The 26,220-nt window shown below is 34.6% G+C and overlaps 3 protein-coding genes across 6 annotated transcripts; all 3 read right to left on the bottom strand.

Annotated features, from left to right (window-relative positions):
• Nucleotides 1–1,011: 1,011 nt before the first annotated feature.
• On the bottom strand, nt 1,012–12,704 carry si:dkey-24p1.1 (uncharacterized protein LOC556718 homolog). The gene is made up of 17 exons (XM_060887838.1): nt 12,472–12,704; nt 11,843–11,932; nt 11,065–11,460; nt 10,690–10,971; nt 9,759–10,013; nt 9,309–9,581; nt 7,856–8,131; nt 7,169–7,450; nt 6,772–7,041; nt 5,928–6,185; nt 5,450–5,531; nt 4,106–4,202; nt 3,891–4,021; nt 3,713–3,770; nt 3,463–3,542; nt 3,293–3,359; nt 1,012–2,316 (listed from the first exon to the last, which is right to left on the bottom strand). The coding sequence occupies exons 2-17, from the start codon at nt 11,874–11,876 to the stop codon at nt 2,095–2,097; spliced, it is 3,063 nt and encodes a 1,020-aa protein (XP_060743821.1). The 5' UTR covers nt 11,877–11,932; nt 12,472–12,704; the 3' UTR covers nt 1,012–2,094.
• A 1,168-nt stretch (nt 12,705–13,872) lies between these two features.
• irgq2 (immunity-related GTPase family, q2) lies at nt 13,873–16,186 on the bottom strand. Its single transcript, XM_060887844.1, has 2 exons — nt 16,083–16,186; nt 13,873–15,452 (listed from the first exon to the last, which is right to left on the bottom strand). The coding sequence occupies exon 2, from the start codon at nt 15,432–15,434 to the stop codon at nt 14,295–14,297; it is 1,140 nt and encodes a 379-aa protein (XP_060743827.1). The 5' UTR covers nt 15,435–15,452; nt 16,083–16,186; the 3' UTR covers nt 13,873–14,294.
• Nucleotides 16,187–18,472: 2,286 nt separating this feature from the next.
• On the bottom strand, nt 18,473–23,762 carry LOC132857792 (B-cell receptor CD22-like). 4 transcript variants are annotated; one of them, XM_060887839.1, is made up of 8 exons: nt 23,617–23,762; nt 23,395–23,488; nt 22,770–22,859; nt 21,992–22,387; nt 21,617–21,898; nt 20,686–20,940; nt 20,227–20,499; nt 18,473–19,112 (listed from the first exon to the last, which is right to left on the bottom strand). In XM_060887839.1, the coding sequence occupies exons 3-8, from the start codon at nt 22,816–22,818 to the stop codon at nt 19,066–19,068; spliced, it is 1,302 nt and encodes a 433-aa protein (XP_060743822.1). In that variant the 5' UTR covers nt 22,819–22,859; nt 23,395–23,488; nt 23,617–23,762; the 3' UTR covers nt 18,473–19,065. The 4 variants fall into 4 exon arrangements, with proteins under 4 accessions (XP_060743822.1, XP_060743824.1, XP_060743823.1 ...); XM_060887841.1 differs by having other exon boundaries at nt 23,400–23,488; XM_060887840.1 differs by having other exon boundaries at nt 23,613–23,643.
• Between the last annotated feature and the right edge of the window lie 2,458 nt (nt 23,763–26,220).

Raw genomic sequence — 26,220 nt, 5'->3', positions numbered from 1 at the left:
TTGTCTTGTTGAAATATCCAGCCCTGGCGTAACTTCAACTTTGTGACTGATTCCTCAATATTATCTCAAGAATCTGCTGATATTGATTGGAATCCATGCAACCCTCAACTTTAACCAGATTCCCAGTACCGGCACTGGCCACACAGCCCCTCAGCATGATCGAACCTCCACCAAATTTTACTGTGGGTAGCAAGTGTTTTTCTTGGAATGCTGTGTTCTTTTGCCACCATGCATAACACCCCTTGTTATGACCAAATAACTCAATCTTTGTTTCAAGTGGGCTGTTTTTGACAGTTCTCACCATCCTTTGCCTTTCCAATATTTTACGTGGCCTGCCACTTCTAGCCTAAACAAGAACTGTGCCTGTGGTCTTCCATTTCCTCACTATGTTCCTCACAGTGGAAACTGACAGCTTATGTCTCTGCGCTAACTTTTTGTAGCCTTCCCCTAAACCATAATGCTGAACAATCTTTGTTTTCAGGTCATTTGAGAGTTGTTTTGAGGCCACCATGTTGCCACTCTTGAGAGGAGAGTCAAAGAGAACAACAACTTGCAATTAGCCACCTTAAATTCCTTTTCTCATGATTGGATGCACCTGTCTATGAGGTTCAAGGCTTAATGAGCCACCAAACCAATTGTGTGTTCCAATTATTCAGTGCTAAGTAGTTACAGGTATTCAAATCAACAAAATGGCAAGGGTGCCCATATTTATGCACCTGCCTCATTTTGTTTTGATGGATATTGCACATTTTCTGTTAATCCAATAAATCTCATTTCACTACTGAAATATTACTGTGTCCTTCAGTCATTTGATAGATCAAAATGAAATTGCTGATCCAAACACCCAAATATTTATAAATGAAAATCATCGAAATTGTCAGGGGTTCCTAAACTTTTGCATAAGACTGTATACAAGAGTCATGGTAATAGTTCATACCGGAAGTTAAATCACAAACAGGAAACCAGCGGGGGAGGGGGGTGTTAGGATAGTAATACATGCACACACGGAAATATTATTTTCTTTTATTAGAAAATTTGTTCCGCACAAATGTCTGCACAAAGATAAACAAAAACAGCACTCATTATAAAATACTCATTATAACAGTCAAAAGCTAAAAAATCTAAATGTAAATGGATGGGGTAAAAGAAAATATACCCTTCTTTAATTCTATGATTGTTTCCCACTGTCTAAATAATAATCATGTGATCCTCTCTGTCTTCTATATTAACAAAACAATATACTTACTGTAGATGACTACAAAAAACAATATATTTCAGTATGTAGTCATTTTATACAATCCAAAAGATTTAGAAAAAATAAGTACACCTTTCCTACTACCAACACTTTGGCCATGTCAAAGTCCAGACCTTAAACTTATGTGGAAAAATGTTAAGAGAGCTTTGCATGAATGTATGCCTTTAAACATCACAATTCTGAAGCAATGTGTGGGCCAAAAATCCTCAAACCAATCACAAAAAATACTTTATTGTGTCTAAAGGTGGTTCTAAACACTAGTAATAATCTTTACAAATATTTTTATCAACATTATAAAAACTAAAAACATAGAATGTTAGGAGGGTTTACTTTCCTTTTCCCCAAAAATTGATAAGGAACTAAATTAAATCACATTAAAAACTTTCATACATTTATAACATACAATAATATAAAATAAAGAAAATTACAACACAGTTTGAGCAAAAAAAAAGGTCAGCACTTTAATTATCAGCAAAAGCCACCAATGTAAATGTTCTCAAATATTTTAATTGTCATTATTTAATTTCAAACTGAACATTCACTGTGAGGGGAAATCACAATTAGCAAGCAAGGTTTTAAACATCTTTATGTAGACTGTTTTTACCCCCACATTTGAGAAACTAGCTTAACACAACATGGCAATGTTAGAAAAGTTTTCATGTCATTTTGGTAACATACTGTATATACATTTTCTCAGAAAAATTCAAATTTAACATTCAGTTAAATTAGAATCAGATATGGAATATTTAGCCACAGATAAATGAAAAGACTTACTCCCATGGAAGCACACAACGGTGCTCTGTTTTATATACACACATTCATAAATGTTCTTTTTAACCTTAAATTTTGACCTCAGAGTATTCAGTTTTGTCTTCCTCATCTGAAAAGTGTTTATCCTTCTGTGGATTATGGTGTGATGTTGCAGTGAATGACACTTTTGTATAATTCACCTCATCTTCTGATTCACTGGTGTCCGAGTCCCAGTTTATGTTTGGAAATGGCTGCTTCTTAGTGCACCCACCAGACACGTTTTCATAATCTTCATGACCACCTTGTTGTTCCTGCAAGAAAGACAGAACGAAGTGAAGTTCTTTTCTTTATACTTATCATGCTTTATCCTAACAAATCCTACAAATCCATTATGTAAGTGATAGTGAAGGGTTTTTAGCTTCTGCTTTTTAAATCCACTTCTCCTGGAAAAGAAGAGTTACTTTAAATCAATACAAAGTTCTTCAGAATTATCAACTTTCTATCCTATTAGAAAGGTTCTCTTCAAAGATGACTCCTCCAATGATCTTCTACTGCCCTCACTAACCCTGACATGCCAGGTTTTCTCTTTCCAGCTGTTACCTGTCTATATATACAGAATGTTATTGTGACTCACCACACACCAGATTTAAACCCAAACTGAGCCACAACCAATACTCACGACCAAGTGCGAAGCAAACAAAAAGGATGAACAGAAACCTCTGAGAGGAAATTAATATATAATACTAATTCTCTCACCTCAAATAATAAATGGTACAGTGAAATTTCATTCTGATGGATAATTTATTTGAAAACTACGAAATGCTAAATCAATTTCATTTCAATTGCAGAATCAATTTCATCCTAAAGACTCAAGAGGGTGGCTAGGTTAACAAGGTAAGGCAAGCCAGCCCAACAAAGTGGAAAGACAGCAGAGGAGTACTGCTCTAAAAATATCAATACTAGCTTAGACCTGACTTTACAGAGTGTTTGAGCAGCCTGCAAGCAGCACTTTCATAAGCCATTCACAGGTGTAACTAGTCACCTCTCATTACAGAGCAGCAGCTCTCTGTCTTACTCTGGTAGCGAAACAAGGCTAGGGCATTTGTCCCTTACAATTATAGGATTCGGTTCTGTTGAGACTAAATTATTCATTAGGTTCCTAAAAGGAATTCACTTTACAAATTCTGTAAGGAACATAAAAATTCTTGCCAAAATTATGATCCCTTGCACGAAAATTATCTTTGTGTAATTTATACAAAGACAAGATCTATGATTAATATGACTTACCTTTGCTATATGTTTCTGTTTTGAAACTTGAGCATAGTCTGGCTCACCACTGTCAAGGCTTGGTACACTTCGGCAACAACACAAACTAACATTAGTACAACATTTTACTTATAATTCAATATTGTTATCTTTTATAGATGTGTAACAAATTGTATTTCACATTTTTGTACCTTTTATCTGGATTGTTGTCCATGAACTGTAGCATAGCATAGTTCACAGTGGTTAAATCCTCTTCTGTATGAAGATGTTTCTATAAAGCCAATGCCAAATTACTGGATATCACATTTGCCTTTTGTTTATTGGAAATATTAGATTATGACTTGATTATTTTACATATAAAGACAAACTGACTATATAGAAAATCCCTTCTACACTTGGTGGTAAGCAATAAAAGAAAAAAGAAATACTGTAATTTCTTACCAGCTTAGTTGGAGGCAACTTTAAAACATCGTACGTTGTTTGAATGTCATAATTTGGCCTGGACAAGCAGAAACATAATGTATAAAATACAATATAGTCATTTTGAAACTAAAAAGTTTTTTTTATATACTTTATGCTTATTTTTATACAATATATGCAAGTATAGAGAGTGGTTAACCTTCCTGCTGGTGTGTTCCTGTTGGCTTGGGGATTTGAGTAAACAGCAGTGCTTGAATGGTTGTCTATGATCCCAAAGATCTCTGAAGATCCCTCCATCACCAGGTTCTCCCTAATGTTGTTACGTGAGCCCTATACAACATATAGTTTATTAACTGAAATGTATCTTTATTATTATTATTTAAATCTTATAATAATAATAAAAAAAAAACTAACAGATGACCGCAAGTTTGACCATAATGGAGGTGCTGAGAAGAAAAATGACCGTTGAGGTGCCTCATTTGTTCCTTTACATCTTTTTGTCAGGACGATTCTGTAAAGTGAGAGACGTGCACAAACAAATACACACACATACACACATACTGTACCTAATGTATTAAAGTAATAAAGATTTAATGAGAGATTTCTGAATGAGTACAACACAGAATGATGACAAATAAATGATCAAATGAATGATCACTAATAAATGCAGCTAATTACATGATAAGCAAATTATAAAAGCTAAAAAAGTTAAAATAATTCATATTTAATAATTCAAAATTGGGAAATAATTGCAAAAAAGTTATAGGAGATATTACATGAACTACAGTGGCTTTTTTCTCTGTTTTCTGCAATGGGAATTAAAATTACAATCAAAACATTGACTATATGAGAAAATCTACCCCCCCCCCCCACCATTTTAATTGGAAAATTTTACACCTGCACACGTTTGCAGTTATCCAGTCATCCAGTCACAGCAGAACCATGCATGAAAACATATAGATACAGGTTGAGAGCTTTGCTTAATATTCACATCAAACATTAGAATGGGGGACAATGTGATCTCTGGCATGGCTGTTGGTGCTAGATGGTCTGGTTTGATTATTTCAGAAACTGCAGATCTTTACACAACAATCTCTAGAGTATACAAAGAATGGTACAATAAAAGTCACATTGAGAAAGCGACAGTTGGGTGGAAACAATGTGTTGATTAAAGAGGTCTGAGAAAAAAGCAGATTAGTTTAAGCTGACACAAATATCAACTTAAATAATCACTCTTTCTAACCATGTTAAGCAGCAAAGCATCAACCTTGAGGCCTAAATATTATAACAGCAGAAGTCCACATTAGGTTCCACTCATGTCAGGCAGGAATCTGAGGCTTTCATGAACACAGATTCACTAAAACTGGATAGCTGGAAAATGGGATAAAAATTCATTTTTCCCCTAAAATTTAACAGTTCTGTTTGGGTGAGCCTATATGACACTGGCTCATGTATGATGGGAATGAAAGATGTCAATTTCCTCTGCTCTATCTCGCACATTTTCTTCATTCAGATGTTGTGAACATTAATTAAAGCTCTTGACTTGTATCCTTATACATGCATAAATGAGTATGTGTTCCTATTAAGGTGGACAGTGAGTGTATGCCACTGAGAGAGACAATAATGTTTTTTTAAGCAACACTTGCTATGAGCTGTGATTATTTGTGGACACAAAGATTACAAGATTACAAACTGCACCATTAAGATACCGTAATGACACATTTCTTGTAACATAGAATATAGCAGAGATGTTTCTACCTCAGAATCAGAAACAGGACACCGATTAGAAAGAGGATGGCCAATAAGGAGATGATGACGATGATGAGCAGTTTAATGTTTTCTAAGAGAAAGGAAATTTGAGTTAGATTTGGTAATATCTCAGATCAACACATTCATTTTATCATTTAGTGTATATTACAAATAAAAATGATAATCCAACAATAAAAATACTAAATGTTAATAAAGCAAAGTTGTTGTTTGGGGTTGCCACAGCAGATCATATTTGCGCTTGAGAACAGCACTGAGAGTTAACACATGTGGCTGGACTTGCTCCCTGAGCAGGAATCAAACCCCAGGTAATGTAAAGTAATGTATCCATTATTAGATTATTTTTTCTGCTTAAACGTTATACTCTACATATTTGCATTGATTACTTATACAAACTGTCAATAAAGAATAGCTTTGTAAATTGTAGTAAATTTAATTTACAGAAAAAAAAGTTTAAAATTGTACATACGGTTATGATTTATTTCGAATGGGTCAGATCTTGAGTTCCCAATTTCATTGCTTGCATCACAGTAGTACGTTCCTGGGTTTTGTGGCTGTACTGTGTAATTCTGATTATTTGACAGGACAGTCTTTTCCTCCAGCCTGTACCATGCAAAGAAAGTGGCTGGTGGATCACACTGAACACTACAACTTAGGTGGACTGGAACCGCCTCATCCAATAGACCCAGTGATGTCATATTATGGATAATGGTTATGCGTGGCCGATCTAAACAAGAAAAAAAAAGGATGAACATGACTTATTGAGGTATAAACGGTAATACTATTTCTGACTTACTGGTTACAGATCTTATTCATCATCATCATCATCATCATCATCATCATCATCATCGTCATCATCATTCATCAGTCCTAAACTTCTGTAATGCTTCTTTTTGAGTCTTTCAACATTTAGATTTTTTAGATTTAAACCTAATCTTTCTTTCTTTCTTTCTTTCTTTCTTTCTTTCTTTCTGAATAAATAAATGAATAAAGTAATGTTACTAGTAGCCACTGTAATTCTAACTAGACAACTACTAAGGAAAGAATAAACACTGTAATTGCCATATATTCATGTTACTGTAAATTCATAGGTCTACTGTATATGTGCTTACTTTGGCACATGACCTTCATGTCTGACTACTCGCTTCCATTTACAAGTAAAACCCACCCACCAAACACATTATTTTTAATCACATTTGATTGATTACATGAAAATTTGATTGAATACTCTCATTAATTGGTCACTTTGACACTGTGCATTTTAGCAGTTTATCTATTATGCTTCCATAGGCATTATGTTATAGAATACGCACATTTGACTCTGATATATATTGTTGGGGACTCAGTACTTCCCATTTCATTGCTGGTGATACAAAAGTAATGGTCCGAGTCGGAGCTCTTCACTAAAGTGAGTGTTAATGTCTGTCCATTTCCTACTGTCACTGTGTGTGGTCTTGAGGATTTCTTCCATATGTAAGCAGACACTTGAGGCACAGAATCAGCTTTGCAGGTAAGTTTAAGTTCAGATCCTTCCTTTAGCTCGTTACCAGGAGATGCTGTTGCTATAACATTTTTAGGGGCATCTGCAAAGACAACAAGGAGTAGCAGTAAACAAACTAGCTTCTCGATAATAGCTTATTTCATGGTAATATTATAATGACAATCTTACTGCACTAAATAGAGAAGATAGTTTTAAATAGTTTTACTTACACAAAACCTTCAGGTATTGATTTGTGGAGTTTTGTCCCTCTGAGTTTTTCGCTGAGCAAGTATACACACCTGCATGTTCCATGGATGCTTTGGAAGTAAAATTGAGAAAGTTGGACGCAAATGTTGTGTGAAGTATTGTTCTGCCATTTTCAGGGTTTGTCAGAGAGGATCTGCTTAGCATGAGATTTCCCTGGGGTGAGCTTTCTACAGAACATGTGACAGAATAAAATTCATTTTCCTTTACAACTTGTTTCATGGTCAGATTTGGTTTTTTGGGTGGATCTGTGAATAAAAGTGAGGGCAACATATTAGAAGGAAATTATTATATGGACAAAGGTATTGAGACACACCTCCTAGTTATTGACTTCAGGTGTTTAAATCAGACCCATACCAAATGGATGTAAAGAAAAGCAACTAGCCATGCAGGAAGTGGGTTGGTTGTTATTATGATCTTTTCGGTTTAAATAAAAACTTTCACATTAACATGAATATTATCCTTCAAAGAAACATTAGCAGCTGTTGCTTGCATATATATACCTGCATAAGTGATAAACACCTATAGCAAGCAGTCTTCTAGCTAATGTAGCAGAAATAGTATGCTGTGATATAATGTTAAACATGGTTTGGATATTTCACATGCTTTATACATAACACCATAAAGGTAAAATCACACAAAAATATACTTACAGAGCACCAGAACATTCATTTGAGAAGAGTTTCCTCCTGTACCTATAACATTCTGTGCACTACACACATACACTCCAGCATTACTAACAGCCACATTCTCAATTTGGTACACCTCATCCTTGCGTGAAAGCATGAGAAACCGTTGTCCACGATCTGGTTTAAAATACCAGTGATAAGTGTTGGGAAGAGGATTGGCCTCTGTAACACATTTAAGGTTAAGGCTGAAACCCAACTTTATTTCGCTTACGCCCTGAATCAATGCGTTTTGTGGAACATCTGCAGAGACAGAAAAAAAACGGCAAAGATAATTATTAAAGGCAGGGTCTCCGATTTTTCAGAAATGTTTCATAAAACTGAGTCGGGCCGATAATAAAAATCAAAACAAAAATCAAAACAAACGTGTAGCCAATGAGCAGAAAGGGGCGGGGCTTGTCAATATGCGGCGGAGAGAGTGTTCAGTGCGCATGTGTGACATTAGTAGAAAGCGGTTTTAGTATTGACATGGAGGATAAAAACAAAGAAAGAAATCGAAGAAAGGCTTCCGATAAGGCAAGAAGTAGGACCGTGTTAATATAGGATCAGCTTTCCAGCGCTGGAGAGAACTGAAGGAGCGGGAAGTTGGCCACATATTCACAGATTGGAGTTTCCCGAGTCAATAACTCCTGAGCTAAACGCTGTTACTACACAAATAACACCTCTTTTCTATCATAGTAATGTAGAGACGCAGCTACAACCGTGTTTTGTGTATTAACAGCGTTTAGCTCAGGAGTTATTAACTCGGAAAATTAAACTTTATTTAAGACGCCGAGGCTTTTTTCCTTCTCGATAGGTGAGTAACGTTGGTTTTGCTTTGTTACACAGTACTAATATGTGCCGTCCTTTGCATGATTATGCTTGTGTGTCATTTTTGCTTGTTTGTTTATCTGCAATCGTATTGTTCTTCCCTTCAGCTATGATAAAGACACATTTCTTTCCATTATTTGCCTGGGTTACGTATGTATGTGTGGGCGGAGCTAGCAATACAGGGGTGGGACCCATTTGTGTTAGGGGTGTGTTTGTTTTGGTGATTTTATATGTCAACATTGGCTTTCAATAATCGGAGACCCCACCTTTAACTTTAGCATTATTTAAAAAGCTAAAATGGCTTCTATAATTACATATTACTATATCACTGATATCATCAAACAAACCACTATTGCTTTATCTAAATATGTATTTCAAATTTATTTATACTGTATTGAAACACAATTTCTATAAACACATGACTTTTAATGAGGTTATGATATACAGAAAGCACATTTACACAAAATTTGTATTTGAATTTGGACATATAGGGTGTGTGTGTGTGTGTGTGTGTGTGTGTGTGTTTAATGATTTGTGTAATTTTAATTTTAGATTTTTTCAAATGTACTTATATTTAAATTTAAGTATTTGTCTAAAAAAATATACTTACGCAACACAGATACTTTGGTAATGTTGACAGATTTGGTCTCTCCTACTGAATTTTTGGCCTTACATTGGTAGTCTCCTTTATCAGTTTGTGTTACACCTAACACATTAAGTGTATTTTTTGTTTGATAATCAATCTCTTGATCATCTTTGTACCATTTATAGGAATGACTTTCGACTGCTGGATTGCTGTCTTGCACCAAGCATGTGAGAGTAAGCTGCTCTCCTTCGGTGAGGTTCTTGAATGCAGGACTGATATGGACACCTTTTGGTGCATCTGTGAAGAAAACACATTATGTTCAAATGCCTTTTTTGATGTACTTTCTTCATTCTGTTCTTATTGATGTTAGTTTGCTGAACAATATGCTTATTCTGAGTATAATCCTTAAAAGATCTGGTTCATGACTTCCAAATGTGGTGAACATTTTGATAAAAAAACTACACATATACTTACAAATGACATTGATTAGTATGTCAGTTGAATTGTCATGTCCATGTTCATTTTTAGCCTGACAGTAGAATCTGCCTCCATCTGCTGGTGCCTTAACATATAAACTAAGATTTTCTCCAATCTGGGAAAAAGAGTTTTGATGTTTAAACCATGTGAAGTTAGGGTTAGGTTGGGCCTTGCTGGAGCATGAAATTTTCACTTGTTCTCCTTCTTTCACATCCTTAGAGGTCTCAGACACTTTTGTTTCTTTGGGTGCATCTAGATAAATATACAAAATAAATAAATTAGCATAATAAAATAAATTAACTTGGAGATTTCATATGTTCTAGTGCTTAATTTTGAAAAACCTTGTCCTTCTTAAAGTGGAACACTGCAGAAAGCCAATAACCCACTTAAATCCCATATCCAAGAACATACAAAAACATTTTTTCTTTTTTCTTCTTGTATATTCTTGAGATTTTCTTGAGAATTCTCAATACTGATTGTCCATAAGGTGTTTATTTATTTTTATAAGCAGCAGATTTGACAAGTATTTTCAGTTGCATGGCGAAGCACAGGTTTTTAATTAAGCACTTATTCTAATACATGATCATGTCTAACAGTTAGTGGCCCAGAAATACGTGAAGTTTTTGTAATTGTTGATATTGTGATGATTTCTGTGAGAACAGTTAAATAAAGTAAAAGGGTTATCGCTTTATTTTTTCCGATACCGAAAAGTCTTCAGGGTAGAGGGCTTTGAGGTTTGTCTGTCACATGACTTGCCAAGTTTCAAGAGAGATAAAAACAAGAGGTTGATGACATAGTAGATGACATACTTTGAAGTCAAGAGGAAACATTCTACATTATTTAAGATTATTATTATTCTATAAATCCTCAAAACATAATCAATGAATGCAATAAATGTATATGCTGTATTTTGTTTATCTGTACCTACATTCCACTTTAAGTGTAAAACTCCTATCCAGGCAGTCCTCAGAAGTTCTATTAGGAGGTTGACATATCAAAGTTCTCCCATCATCTTTCCAGTTTAAGGTTAAATTCAGCTCACTGTATTTTTCCCCAACATCATCCATTTTCACATTAAAATCACTTTGACCAGACCACTGAGGATGTGAATAACAGTCTGCTGATGTTGCACAGTATAAACTCACAGTGTCACCTTCTTTAAGTGACCTGTTCAAATTTGGTGGCTTAATGTGGACTTTGCAGGGATTTTCTACAATATAAATTGACAAATAGATTGATTATAATCTAATACATTTAAAATTTAGAAAGAATTAAGAATTAGTTAATGCTAGGTAGAACTTACCCTTGACTGTGAGAGTAAATATTTTACTCAAATATTTGTCATTTCCTTTTATGTACCTAAACGTATAGTTTCCACTGTCATTCACTTTAAGATCATTAATTTGTAATGAACATGTGGCCCAAGTATTGGGTTCATGAATAAATTTCACTCTGTTAGAGTACTGAAGGTCCTGTAGCCGCTCATTTGTATTACTATATACAACCGTTCCATCAAATGCATGTTTCGTTGCATTCCACTTAGGATCTTTAAGCCACAACAGTATCATATTTTCTTTAAACCAATATATGCAGCTAATTGTGACACATGATCCCTCTCCTTTTGTTGCTCTATCCTTATTGATGATTATAGTTTCTGATGGATCTGCCGTTGCTACTGGGCTGAACAAACACAAAAATACTGAGAAAAAAACAGAATCATTAACACACAATTTATCATCACTTCAATAACATCTTATAAAAGCTGCTGTATTTGATTCATTAATGTAAAGGTTAATTCTTAAATAAATAAAAAACTAATAAAATATGATACAGTAACATTTTGAGAGGGTATAAGAAGAATACAAAACTTTGGGAAATGCTGTTGAAGGAAAATAATGAACTACGAGGTGATTATTTTAACTTCATGTCACATCAAACTTCATCAAACCACTCCATTGTTGATTATTTGTCCACAGCAGCATCCAAAAGGCTTTCATCACTTGCTTAAATCATTGTGTGGCAAAGCAATAAAAGCCGTACTTTCTTTTATCTAGATTTTTAATAAACAAAAAAATACACACCCCAGGGAAAGACAGAAGTCCACACTGAAGACATCTTTTTGTAGGCCACGGTGTTATCTGGTTGCTTTTAAAATCTGGTCCTTAGAAACTCTAAGTCACACATTAACACAACACATTTGTTTATTTGTGAATGCGCTACCAACTTTGGCCTATTGCAGCTGCAAATGACTCATTGTCGAGGTGTAAGGTCAGGGATAAAAAAGTTTATGTGGAACTGAGAAATGTGTTCTTCCAGAAAGTGATATTTTCTGTAAATTTATAGCATGTATTTATATTCAACATTGTAAACTAAAATGAATAAGCTGTTTCTCCTAAACAAATGATGTTGTTTTATTTTAGCTTTTAACTATTTCTTTGAATGTAATAATAGTAAAATTAATACAGCATGGCTTTAAATCACAACATCTGCTGTCACTTAAAAATACACATCCAAATACCTGATTTATGTATACAGTATTCCACATTGTAGTGCACCATCATTTAAAAAATCAGAAAGTCTTACTATTATACTGTGTCATTTTCCAGAGCATTAGTTTGAATGTTCAAAGTAGTACACAATTTGCTACAGTAGCTGATTAGAAAAGAAACTGGACTGACAAATCAATTACACTTCATGAAAACCAAATTACCTTACAATCAAATCCAGCGATCTTGGCTAAATGGCTCCAAGTACTCCGAATCAGTTTACATGAATTCTTCCAAGTAAAATAGGTCCAAATCAGATTTCACGGAAACAAAAGGAGAACTTCACAATATGCTAAATTTGCATGATCAACCATACAGAAAACAAAAAGAAAAAAAACTTATTCTGTTTAGAGATTGAGAAAAAAAAGAAGAAGCTAATATTTACCCACCCTGCTGATCGTGTGCAAACCAGCCTACTTCCTGTAGCAAATATTTCCTCTGTGACTGTATAGTCAGACAACATTCAGTACGCTCTTTGCAATAGTGATCATAATTGTCAGTACTGCATCTACTGTGTAAAAACAAGAATCTTTTGTTGGAGTTACATGTGTTAGAAAGTGTTTATTTTTTTTGTCCTGCATATCTGCTTCCTGACAGGAAAGGCATCTGGTGCAAAACCTGTGCCAAATTAAATATGCAGTCCAATTGATCTGCTGTGGTGACCCCGAAATGGGAGCAGCTGAAACACCAACAACGTATCAATTTCCAGAAAGCCATCAGTTTTATTATTACAAAAAAATTCATCAGTTTATTCAGGTAGACAACAATACTATTGTAAGGTTAAGACAGGTTGTTTACATGAGATATTTCAGTTACTCTATTTCTGTTATTATGACTCACATGTTTGTGCATGTATATTTATAGCTTTATATAGCAGACATGATTCCATAACATCTAAATTTTTTCACTTTTATCTATGTGCAGGTGTATGTAGAGCTCTTTTTCTGAGTTGAGCTAATACTGTATTTTCATGATGTATGGGGACAGGAAATGTTCGCATTGTTGAAGTTTATCATTCACCCACTGAGGTGCTGTGGTATTCCAGGTGGCTGATAGGGTGATGTTAACTGGTTGCTATAGTTTTCCAGGTGGCTGATAGGGTATTGGTGGTGGGGCAAAACACATTTATTATCTTCAATGTATGTCAGTTGACAAATGGTTCAAATGTACAGGAATTAGAAAGCCAGACCTACCAAAAATAAAATAAAATTGAATAAAAATGGCCATTTTTATGTGCAATGTGCCGTCACTACTAAAACTTAATACAAGTAATAATTTGACAATATTTGTCACTTTATAGTGTTTTATTTCACTGTGTAAAACATCAACTTTAAACAAATGCAACAAAAGTGAAAATGAAAATGGCGAAGAAAGAAAATAAATGTCTGTACAACAAGACTGCAGCCAAGGATAAATTCAATTATTTCATTAAATTCTGTTTAATCATATATTTTTTAATAAAAATCTTTTATTTTGCTAAATCTCAGACTCTACACTTGAATCCAATTTTAATGTATGAGTATTTATATAGATTTACACATATTCATACCTTACAATGCCTGTTTTTTTTTTATTCACATTATGTATAAAAGATTATTTGAAATATGCTTGCCACTGTGTTTTTTTTATTTGTTTTGTTTTATTATAATTGGGGGGCTTTAGATATGATTAAACAATTGTAGAGCACTTTAATACAAAGTATATACAATGCATATAATTTATTCACATGTACTGTATTTCCACATGCATCAATTTCTAAAAGAATGAGAGAGTGAAAATTAAATGTGCACTGTATAATTATATCAGGCTGCAAATAACATGGGGGTAGTTTCCTGTATAACCCACCCAGTTGAGCAGGAAACAATGAAAAAAAAAGGTGCGTTTAATTTCAGTTCTGACTGGCACCAGCATGCAAGCAAAGTCAGTCTTCAGTGTCTAAAACCTGTCTGCTTCTTTCATCAAATGATTTAAAATTATAATATGCAAGTTACTGTGACTCCCCTATTGCTAAAAGTATAATTTTCTCAGCATCAGTACTCATGTCATCAATGGCAGAGTTGATGGTTTGCAGCATGACAGTAAAGGAGTGACTCACAGCTCTGACCTGCCGTGGCATGGCCAGTTCTACCAGTCTCTTAGTGGTTGTGGTGGTGTCCTTCTCTGCTGCTGCAAGCCGCTTCTTCACTTCACTTTTGCTGACCTCCACTGACAGGATGCATGTTCTCATTGCCTTGAGCTTGGCAGAGTCAATGCCCCGCTGCCGTGCAAGACTTTCCACAGACTCATTGTCAAGACAAAGAGACATTTGGGCCTTTGTTAAGATCCGTTCAGCAACACTGGCATCCACCATGGATGCTACCATGGGTACAGGAATAGCAGAAACCCCACCAGAAAGTGATGCTGCAGCCCACCCTAGAGCCTTGAATGCATCCTTTTTCTGGGCCACTATGGTAGTGGAGAAGATAGGCAAAGACAGCAAAAGGGCATAGGCCCTTACTTCTGGAAGGTCACCCAACATTACCTCTAAGAGCTTTATGAAGTCTAGCTTTTCCAAAGCAGAAGGATGTACAAGGAAGACTTTTGGCAAAGCCACTCCTTCAGCTTTCAGTGCCTCCAGACTAGCTTGTCTTTTGGCCTCCAGATTTTTCTCAGTGTCATTCTCAGATGCCAATAAAACAAAGTACATGGCTTCTTTCTGTAGTGAACGTGCCTCTCTCCAGACATCCACAGTGTTTGGACTTGGATTTTGAGTAAAGGTCATGATCACAATGTTATACCTTGGGATTTTATAACGCTCAATATAGTTTTTAGGATCAAAAGCATCATCACTGGAGATCATTGGCAAATCCCAAAGACGGAAATCTGGATGCTTGGGATTAGGGAAAACGGCCATTTCTTCTGGGGCTGCTCTGGATGGACAGACAGCTGCCCCTTCATCACCAACATTCAGCCCCCTGATGGAGTTAATAAAACCTGCTTTCTCTGGCCCTCTGTCCCCAGTGATTGCAATATTGATACGACTTATCAACAGATCTTCAACAGTATCTTTTATGTCTGCAATGTTGTTCTTCTCCAAAGACTCTTTCAGGGTCTCCAGTAGATTGAGACTCTTCAACACATCTGCCATGTCTCCTGTTCTTGTGATCTGTCATGACATTTTTCAGTATAATTTTTAGTTTATACTCCCAGTTCTGAAATTGTTCTGAATTGTTGTAGGTAAAACATATTAACACAGGTTATGCCTTATAGATAGATATTCCAAAAAGCATTTATTCTTAAAGATACGAAAGTTTAACTATACAAGTAAACTTCAGAAAATCTTTCATTAACAGTTTAGTATATTTAATAGCTATACGTTGGATACTCATTCAAAAAGTTCTCTCAGGAGTCTACTGGAGACCTCATACAAGTGTCCCCCTGTGAGACTATTTAAGGTGCTCAATAAAACATTTGTTTCCAGAAAGCTGATATTATAAGCTAAGCATATTATATTACAAACTATATATTAATTGTGCATCATTTTAACATACTAATGCATGAATGCTGTCGGCCTTTAGCTAAAAGCATAGTATATTATAAACTATATATTAATTGTGCATCATTTTAACATACTAATGCATGAATGCTGTCGGCTTTTAGCTAAAAGCATATTATATTACAAACTATATATTAATTGTGCATCATTTTAACATACTAATGCATGAATGCTGTCGGCTTTTACCTAAAACAGACACAATGCACATTGTATATAGATCCATAACGATTCAGATCTCACCTGGAGTTTTCCAAAAAGACATCCAAATAACTGTGGGCAGTTTTTGATAGAAAGATTTCAAGGTACAGTAACATACATAGATGGCTGTCACGGTAGAGACAGACCTGACATTTTGTCCTACCTATTTAAAGATGCTCTTCAGTATGTGGAACGTTCTAATCCTATTAACAAAGACTTAATCTGCTTACATATCTTCAGAAACACAGCAGTTTTCAATACACATGTGAATATGAGGAGTACACATTTGGAAAGGCAAACTATAGAAGATTTAAGAAAGGAAGTATTTTTTAAGTTTTAATATCTACGTGTTTGTAACAAATGTTAATACTTGTATTTAATACCTCTTAGACAGAAAATGACCAAACCACCAAGTGTCAGTCAGTAACATTGCTTAAACTTGAAAATGTTTAAGAATTTGTCATTTCAGATTTGTAATATAACACACTTTCCCCCTTATAGTTTCCACTGGCACTTTTCCTTGTATTAAAAAGCCATATTTAATTGGTGTATTGTATATAGTCACATGACCTACATTCACAGTGTATACTTATTCTAGTTTATACTCTTTTATGTTTAATAAAGGTAATTAGGTATATCTCTTCAACACATCCACCATGTCTCCTGTTCTTGTGATCTGTCATGACATTTTTCAGTATAATTTTTAGTTTATACTCTCAGAAAAAAACTGTTCTGAATTGTTGTAGGTAAAACCTAACACAGGTTATGCCTTATAGATAGATATTCCAAAAAGCATTCATTCTTAAATATATGAAAGTTTAACTATACAAGTAAACTTGAGAAAATCTTTCATTAACAGTTTAGTATATTTAATAGCTATACGTTGGATACTCGTTCAAAAAGTTCTCTCAGGAGTCTACTGGAGACCTCATACAAGTGTCCCCCTGAGGGACTATTTAAGGTGCTCAATAAAACATTTGTTTCCAGAAAGCTGATATTATACATTTATAAGCATATTATATTACAAACTATATATTAATTGTGCACCATTTAACATACTAATGCATGAATGCTGTCGGCTTTTAGCTAAAACAGACACAATGCACATTGTATATAGATCCATAACGATAAATCATATTTAATTGGTGTATTGTATATAGTCACATGACCTACATTCACAGTGTATACTTATTCTAGTTTATACTCTTTTATGTTTAATAAAGGTATTTAGCATTCTATGCCTGAAGTGGGCAGTATTACATTGTGTAGCCGCACTCAGAGAACACTTTATTAGGTGCATCTGCCCAAATGTTTTATTCCTTAGATAAAACAGCTCAGTTTATGAGACTAAATGTTTCTTTATTTCATTCAATCTCAATCATCAGTGAATAAAAAAGAAGAGTACATATTTACAGTGTATGATTTTATTCAAAACCTGCTGTAGACTCGCAATGATTATATATTTTTTAAGAAATTGTGTATTCGCGAGATTTTTTTTCAATAATTTCCAATACTACTATTCAATGGAGCCTGTGGTATTTTTTATTTATTTATTTTTGCAGAGCTGTTAAGTGTCATACATTGAGAGTGACAGTCACGTATTTGGGTCTTTTGTCACGCTCCCGCCACACATTGTATTTCTCACGCAGAAAAACTTGTTGACTATTTATCATATTTAATATGCCACAGCGCCCAAAATGAATCCGTCCGCACCGCTGTCTCTATGGAACCGGGCAGGAATCAAGCGCGTCTCCGCTGGAGTTCTTAGTCGAGCCTGACACTTATCAGCCAATCAAAAAAAGAGACTACACAATAACCAATGAGAAAATAGCACTATCTGGGTAAGCTTTAACGCAACAACCAATATAAAAAAAAAACATTCATTAGAGAGGGTATTTTCGATGGTCATTTGAACCATCGAAACAGCTTGTCTCTGGACGGGACATTGTCCTCAATCTTGACCCTAAAAATGGGCTTGAACTGAACTGTTTTAAATGGGAGCAACATTACAAATGATAAAGGAGTCCAAAAAGGCAACAAACACAATAAACAACACCAGTCATAATCTCTCTCTCTCTCTCTCTCTCTCTCTCTCTCTCTCTCTCTCTCTCTCACACACACACACACACACACACACACACACACTCAAATTAATAAATGGAAATTGAACAAATACTATGTATTTGGTTAAAATGTGGTCAGTGATCCTGGTGAAACAGTTTTTTTTTTTTTTTTTTTTTTTTTGGGGTTTTTTTTTGGGGGGGGGGCTGTTTTTGAAAATAAAAAATTGTTTTGTGCTCTTTGCTACTTTTTCAACAAGCTCTTGTGCTCTTTGCTACGGCAGTCGACAAACTGTCTGTACTGTACATAGCTTCAAAATACGGGAAGTGTTTTTTCAGTGTTCAGAAAAAGAAGAATAGAAACAAACAAACTGAAAAACATAGTTGGGTTTACAAGCTAGTAATGCAAATATTTTGTACTGTTCAAGGTAAATGAAACTTGAAATGCTAAGAACATAAATAGCAACAATTTCACAGAATTATTCATAGTTAAAATGCCAGAGCCATTCTTCACTGTCCTTCTTAACGATAAACCATACTGTACTGAGAAACTATCCCTGTTAAACTTGGACTTCCTCTAACTCCTTTGCTTTTCACTTTCCATCCCATCTTCTATGCCTTGATCCCCTCCATCTTGCATTGCTCCTTCTTGAACCACTTCATCTTTCTCCAGTCCATGCTGCACGGTCTGAACTTCCTCTCCTTCATTTGGCTTTTTTATCTGAATCTCTGCATAATCACTCTCTGCTTGTTTTGGATTTAAGTCTCCGTCTTTCTTCTTCTGTAAAAGTGAGTAGTTGATAGAGGCGTAGTCAACAATTCTTTTTCCTTGCATGAGAAGGGAGCTGTTGCTCTGATAGCAGTTGATACCAGGCTCTGTTTGCTCTTAGTCATTTTAGGGGTTTGCACATGATGAAATGTTGAATGATAATATCTTACTAGTTCATTTTCATGTTTAACATCCTTTAAGGCAATACTTTCTTTGTTTTTGTTTGCATCTTTTGCTCTGCATCTGCACAGAAAATGTGTGAAAAAACATTGTGAACAAAAAACATTGAAACAAGATTGACACACTAGAGTCACTTTCCCACTTTGCTTACACTAGAGTCACTTTCCTAGAACTTGAAGATACAAATGATGACATGAAGTGAGAGCTTTGGTACTTGCATTCCATCTATGCATGTCAACACAAAGAAAGACCCATGCACAGTCACATATACACAATACACAAAAACAACTTTGTACATATTAGTGTTACTATCACCAGCAGGAGCATTAGATACTACAGTCTAGGCTCAAAAATTACACAACTATAAGCCATTCATAAGTGATATGTGATAAAAATTACATGGTTTCATAGTTTGAATTAAAAGTGTATTGGAAATGTTCCCCCATCCCAGCATTCGACAGCATTCAACACTAAAAAAATATCTGACACAATCTGACACAAACGCTTTTTTCCTTCTCGATAGGTGAGTAACGTTGGTTTTGCTTTGTTACACAGAACTAATATATGCCGTCCTTTGCATGATTATGCTTGTGTGTCATTTTTGCTTGTTTGTTTATCTGCAATCGTATTGTTCTTCCCTTCAGCTATGATAAAGACACATTTCTTTCCATTATTTGCCACACATACCTATGTATGTGTGGGCGGAGCTATCAATACAGGGGTGGGACCCATTTGTGTTAGGGGTGTGTTTGTTTTGGTGATTTTATATGTCAACATTGGCTTTCAATAATCGGAGACCCCACCTTTAACTTTAGCATTATTTAAAAAGCTAAAATGGCTTCTATAATTACATATTACTATATCACTGATATCATCAAACAAACCACTATTGCTTTATCTAAATATGTATTTCAAATTTATTTATACTGTATTGAAACACAATTTCTATAAACACATGACTTTTAATGAGGTTATGATATACAGAAAGCACATTTACACAAAATTTGTATTTGAATTTGGACATATAGGGTGTGTGTGTGTGTGTGTGTGTGTGTGTGTGTGTGTGTGTGTGTGTGTGTGTGTGTGTGTGTTTAATGATTTGTGTAATTTTAATTTTAGATTTTTTCAAATGTACTTATATTTAAATTTAAGTATTTGTCTAAAAAAATATACTTACGCAACACAGATACTTTGGTAATGTTGACAGATTTGGTCTCTCCTACTGAATTTTTGGCCTTACATTGGTAGTCTCCTTGATCAGTTCGTGTTACACCTAACACATTAAGTGTATTTTTTGTTTGATAATCAATCTCTTGACCACCTTTGTACCATTTATAGGAATGACTTTCGACTGCTGGATTGCTGTCTTGCACCAAGCATGTGAGAGTAAGCTGCTCTCCTTCGGTGAGGTTCTTGAATGCAGGACTGATATGGACACCTTTTGGTGCATCTGTGAAACAGAAAACACATTGTGTTATGTGTTCAAATGCCTTTTTTGATGTACTTTCTTCATTCTGTTCTTATTGATGTTAGTTTGCTGAACAATATGCTTATTCTGAGTATAATCCTTAAAAGATCTGGTTCATGACTTCCAAATGTGGTGAACATTTTGATAAAAAACTACACATATACTTACAAATGACATTGATTAGTATGTCAGTTGAATTGTCATGTCCATGTTCATTTTTAGCCTGACAGTAGAATCTGCCTCCATCTGCTGGTGCCTTAACATATAAACTAAGATTTTCTCCAGTCTGGGAAAAAGAGTTTTGATGTTTAAACCATGTGAAGTTAGGGTTAGGTTGGGCCTTGCTGGAGCATGAAATTTTCACTTGTTCTCCTTCTTTCACATCCTTAGAGGTCTCAGACACTTTTGTTTCTTTGGGTGCATCTAGATAAATATACAAAATAAATAAATTAGCATAATAAAATAAATTAACTTGGAGATTTCATATGTTCTAGTGCTTAATTTTGAAAAACCTTGTCCTTCTTAAAGTGGAACACTGCAGAAAGCCAATAACCCACTTAAATCCCATATCCAAGAACATACAAAAACATTTTTTCTTTTTTCTTCTTGTATATTCTTGAGATTTTCTTGAGAATTCTCAATACTGATTGTTCATAAGGTGTTTATTTATTTTTATAAGCAGCAGATTTGACAAGTATTTTCAGTTGCATGGCGAAGCACAGGTTTTTAATTAAGCACTTATTCTAATACATGATCATGTCTAACAGTTAGTGGCCCAGAAATACGTGAAGTTTTTGTAATTGTTGATATTGTAATGATTTCTGTGAGAACAGTTAAATAAAGTAAAAGGGTTATCGCTTTAATTTTTCCGATACCGAAAAGTCTTCAGGGTAGAGGGCTTTGAAGTTTGTCTGTCACATGACTTGCCAAGTTTCAAGAGAGATAAAAACAAGAGGTTGATGACATAGTAGATGACATACTTTGAAGTCAAGAGGAAACATTCTACATTATTTAAGATTATTATTATTCTATAAATCCTCAAAACATAATCAATGAATGCAATAAATGTATATGCTGTATTTTGTTTATCTGTACCTACATTCCACTTTAAGTGTAAAACTCCTATCCAGGCAGTCCTCAGAAGTTCTATCAGGAGGATGACATATCAAAGTTCTCCCATCATCTTTCCAGTTTAAGGTCAAATTCACCTCACTGTATTTTTCCCCAACATCATCCATTTTCACATCAAAATCACTTGGACCAGACCACTGAGGATGTGACTTACAGTCTGCTGATGTTGCACAGAATAAACTCACAGTGTCACCTTCTTTAAGTGACCTGTTCAAATTTGGTGGCTTAATGTGGACTTTGCAGGGATTTGCTACAATATAAATTGACAAATAGATTGATTATAATCTAATACATTTAAAATTTAGAAAGAATTAAGAATTAGTTAATGCTAGGTAGAACTTACCCTTGACTGTGAGAGTAAATATTTTACTCAAATATTTGTCATTTCCTTTTATGTACCTAAACGTATAGTTTCCACTGTCATTCACTTTAAGATCATTAATTTGTAATGAACATGTGGCCCAAGTATTGGGTTCATGAATAAATTTCACTCTGTTAGAGTACTGAAGGTCCTGTGGCCGCTCCTTTGTATTACTATATACAACTGTTCCATCAAATGCATTTTTCGTTGCATTCCACTTAGGATCTTTAAGCCACAACAGTATCATATTTTCTTTAAACCAAAATATGCAGCTAATTGTGACACATGATCCCTCTCCTTTTGTTGCTCTATCCTTATTGATGATTACAGTTTCTGATGGATCTGCCGTTGCTATTGAGCTGAACAAACACAAAAATACTGAGAAAAAAACAGAATCATTAACACACAATTTATCATCACTTCAATAACATCTTATAAAAGCTGCTGTATTTGATTCATTAATGTAAAGGTTAATTCTTAAATAAATAAAAAACTAATAAAATATGTTACAGTAACATTTTGAGAGGGTATAAGAAGAATACAAAACTTTGGGAAATGCTGTTGAAGGAAAATAATGAACTACGAGGTGGTTATTTTAACTCTATGTCACCTCAAGCTGCATCAAACCACTCCATTGTTGATTATTTGTCTACAGCAGCATCCAAAAGGCTTTCATCACTTGCTTAAATCATTGTGTGGCAAAGCAATAAAAGCTGTACTTTCTTTTATCTAGATTTTTAATAAACAAAAAAATACACACCCCAGGGAAAGACAGAAATCCACACTGAAGACATCTTTTTGTAGGCCATGGTGTTATCTGGTTGCTTTAAAAATCTGGTCCTTAGAAACTCTAAGTCACACATTAACACAACACATCTGTTTATTTGTGAATGCTCTACCAACTTTGGCCTATTGCAGCTGCAAATGACTCATTGTCGAGGTGTAAGGTCAGGGATAAAAAAGTTTATGTGGAACTGAGAAATGTGTTCTTCCAGAAAGTGATATTTTCTGTAAATTTATAGCATGTATTCAACATTGTAAACTAAAATCAATAAGATGTTTCTCCTAAACAAATGTTGTTGTCTAATTTTAGCTTTTAACTATTTCTTTGAATGTAATAATAGTAAAATTAATACAGCATGGCTTTAAATCACAATATCTGCTGTCACTTAAAAATACACATCCAAATACCTGATTTATGTATACAGTATTCCACATTGTAGTGCACCATCATTTAAAAAATCAGAAAGTCTTACTATTATACTGTGTCATTTTCCAGAGCATTAGTTTGAATGTTCAAAGTAGTACACAATTTGCTACAGTAGCTGATTAGAAAAGAAACTGTGGACTGACAAATCAATTATACTTCATGAAAACCAAATTACCTTACAATCAAATCCAGCGATCTTGGCTAAATGGCTCCAAGTACTCCGAATCAGTTTACATGAATTCTTCCAAGTAAAATAGGTCCAAATCAGACTTCACGGAAACAAAAGAACTTCACAATATGCTAAATTTGCATGATCAACCATACAGAAAACAAAAAGAAAAGAAAAAAACTTATTCTGTTTAGAGATTGAGAAAAAAAAGAAGAAGTATTTACCCACCCCGCTGATCATGTGCAAACCAGCCTACTTTCTGTAGCAAATATTTCCTCTGTGACTGTATAGTCAGACAACATTCAGTACGCTCTTTGCAATAGTGATCGTAATTGTCAGTACTGCATCTACTGTGTAAAAACAAGAATCTTTTGTTGGAGTTACATGTGTTAGAAAGTGTTTATTTTTTTTGTCCTGCATATCTGCTTCCTGACAAGAAAGGCATCTGGTGCAAAACCTGTGCCAAATTAAATAGTGGTGACCCCGAACAGGGAGCAGAAACAACAACAACGTATCAATTTCCAGAAAGCCATCAGTTTTATTATTACAAAAAAATTCATCAGTTTATTCAGGTTGACAACAATACTATTGTAAGGTTAAGACAGGTTGTTTACATGAGATATTTCAGTTACTCTATTTCTGTTATTATGACTCACATGTTTGTGCATGTATATTTATAGCTTTATATAGCAGACATGATTCCATAACATCTAAATTTTTTCACTTTTATCTATGTGCAGGTGTATGTAGAGCTCTTTTTCTGAGTTGAGCTAATACTGTATTTTCATGATGTATGGGGACAGGAAATGTTCGCATTGTTGAAGTTTATCATTCACCCACTGAGGTGCTGTGGTATTCCAGGTGGCTGATAGGGTGATGTTAACTGGTTGCTATAGTTTTCCAGGTGGCTGATAGGGTATTGGTGGTGGGGCAAAACACATTTATTATCTTCAATGTATGTCAGTTGACAAATGGTTCAAATGTACAGGAATTAGAAAGCCAGACCTACCAAAAATAAAATAAAATTGAATAAAAATGGCCATATTTATGTGCAATGTGCCGTCACTACTAAAACTTAATACAAGTAATAATTGCATTCACTTGAGTAAAAAAAAAATCTACTATGTTTTTCTGAATTAACGACTTAATTTTTCAGGAAAAAAATTTTTTTTGCTCTGTTTTTCTGAATTCACGACTTACTTATCTCAAAATTATGAGATAATTTTTCAGGAAAAAAAAAATTTTGCTCTGTTTTTCTGAATTAACGACTTAATGTGGATTGCATGGAAGTAAACATGTCCCGCCTTTCAAGTTTAATCCGGTTTTATTTTACTTTGGGTTTGAGACATTGGGAGATACTGCTGTCTTTAAGTAATATAAATGGTGTTGTTATTAGTGCGTCAACTTTGTGCAGACACCTGAAGACTTTGCGCCTGTTCAGACTAAAAGAACATTTTGATCTGCTTGACGTTGCTGTGTTTCTATATCAGCTGAACCGATATGTTATGCTTCACGGTAGCCGTATCACCATTCATGAAAACCCGTCGATTGCACCATTCATGCAGATCCCATATGGTTTGAGTTTATCATATGAATCAACATGCCATAAAAAGTTCGGGCCTGGATTATGATACAAACGTCGCCGAAGACGATTCCGGCGCCTCAGTTGCACTCCATGGAGATCCAGTATTTTCAACAATTGCCTGATTGTCTCTTGTGTCACCACATAGCCAGTCTGAATGCATTTCAGATGCATCATCTTATATCCGTGAAGCATATCATATCGGTTCAACTGATTAAACTTGAAAGGCGGGACATGTTTACTTCCATGCAATCCACATTAAGTCGTTAATTCAGAAAAACAGAGCAAAAATTTTTTTTTCCTGAAAAATTATCTCATAATTTTGAGATAAGTAAGTCGTTAATTCAGAAAAACAGAGAAAAAAAAATTTCCTGAAAAATTAAGTCGTTAATTCAGAAAAACAGAGTAGATTTTTTTTTACTCAAGTGAATGCAATACGCTTCCGTAGCTATACGTTGGATACTCGTTCAAAAAGTTCTCTCAGGAGTCTACTGGAGACCTCATACAAGTGTCCCCCTGTGAGACTATTTAAGGTGCTCAATAAAACATTTGTTTCCAGAAAGCTGATATTATAAGCTAAGCATATTATATTACAAACTATATATTAATTGTGCATCATTTTAACATACTAATGCATGAATGCTGTCGGCCTTTAGCTAAAAGCATAGTATATTACAAACTATATATTAATTGTGCATCATTTTAACATACTAATGCATGAATGCTGTCGGCTTTTACCTAAAACAGACACAATGCACATTGTATATAGATCCATAACGATTCAGATCTCACCTGGAGTTTTCCAAAAAGACATCCAAATAACTGTGGGCAGTTTTTGATAGAAAGATTTCAAGGTACAGTAACATACATAGATGGCTGTCACGGTAGAGACAGACCTGACATTTTGTCCTACCTATTTAAAGATGCTCTTCAGTATGTGGAACGTTCTAATCCTATTAACAAAGACTTAATCTGCTTACATATCTTCAGAAACACAGCAGTTTTCAATACACATGTGAATATGAGGAGTACACATTTGGAAAGGCAAACTATAGAAGATTTAAGAAAGGAAGTATTTTTTAAGTTTTAATATCTACGTGTTTGTAACAAATGTTAATACTTGTATTTAATACCTCTTAGACAGAAAATGACCAAACCACCAAGTGTCAGTCAGTAACATTGCTTAAACTTGAAAATGTTTAAGAATTTGTCATTTCAGATTTGTAATATAACACACTTTCCCCCTTATA

The sequence above is a fragment of the Tachysurus vachellii genome, chromosome 15, assembly GCF_030014155.1.
Source record: "Tachysurus vachellii isolate PV-2020 chromosome 15, HZAU_Pvac_v1, whole genome shotgun sequence".
NCBI lineage: Eukaryota > Metazoa > Chordata > Actinopteri > Siluriformes > Bagridae > Tachysurus > Tachysurus vachellii.
The sequence above is the reverse complement of the archived record's forward strand: the minus strand, read 5'-3'. Positions and strand labels throughout refer to the sequence as shown.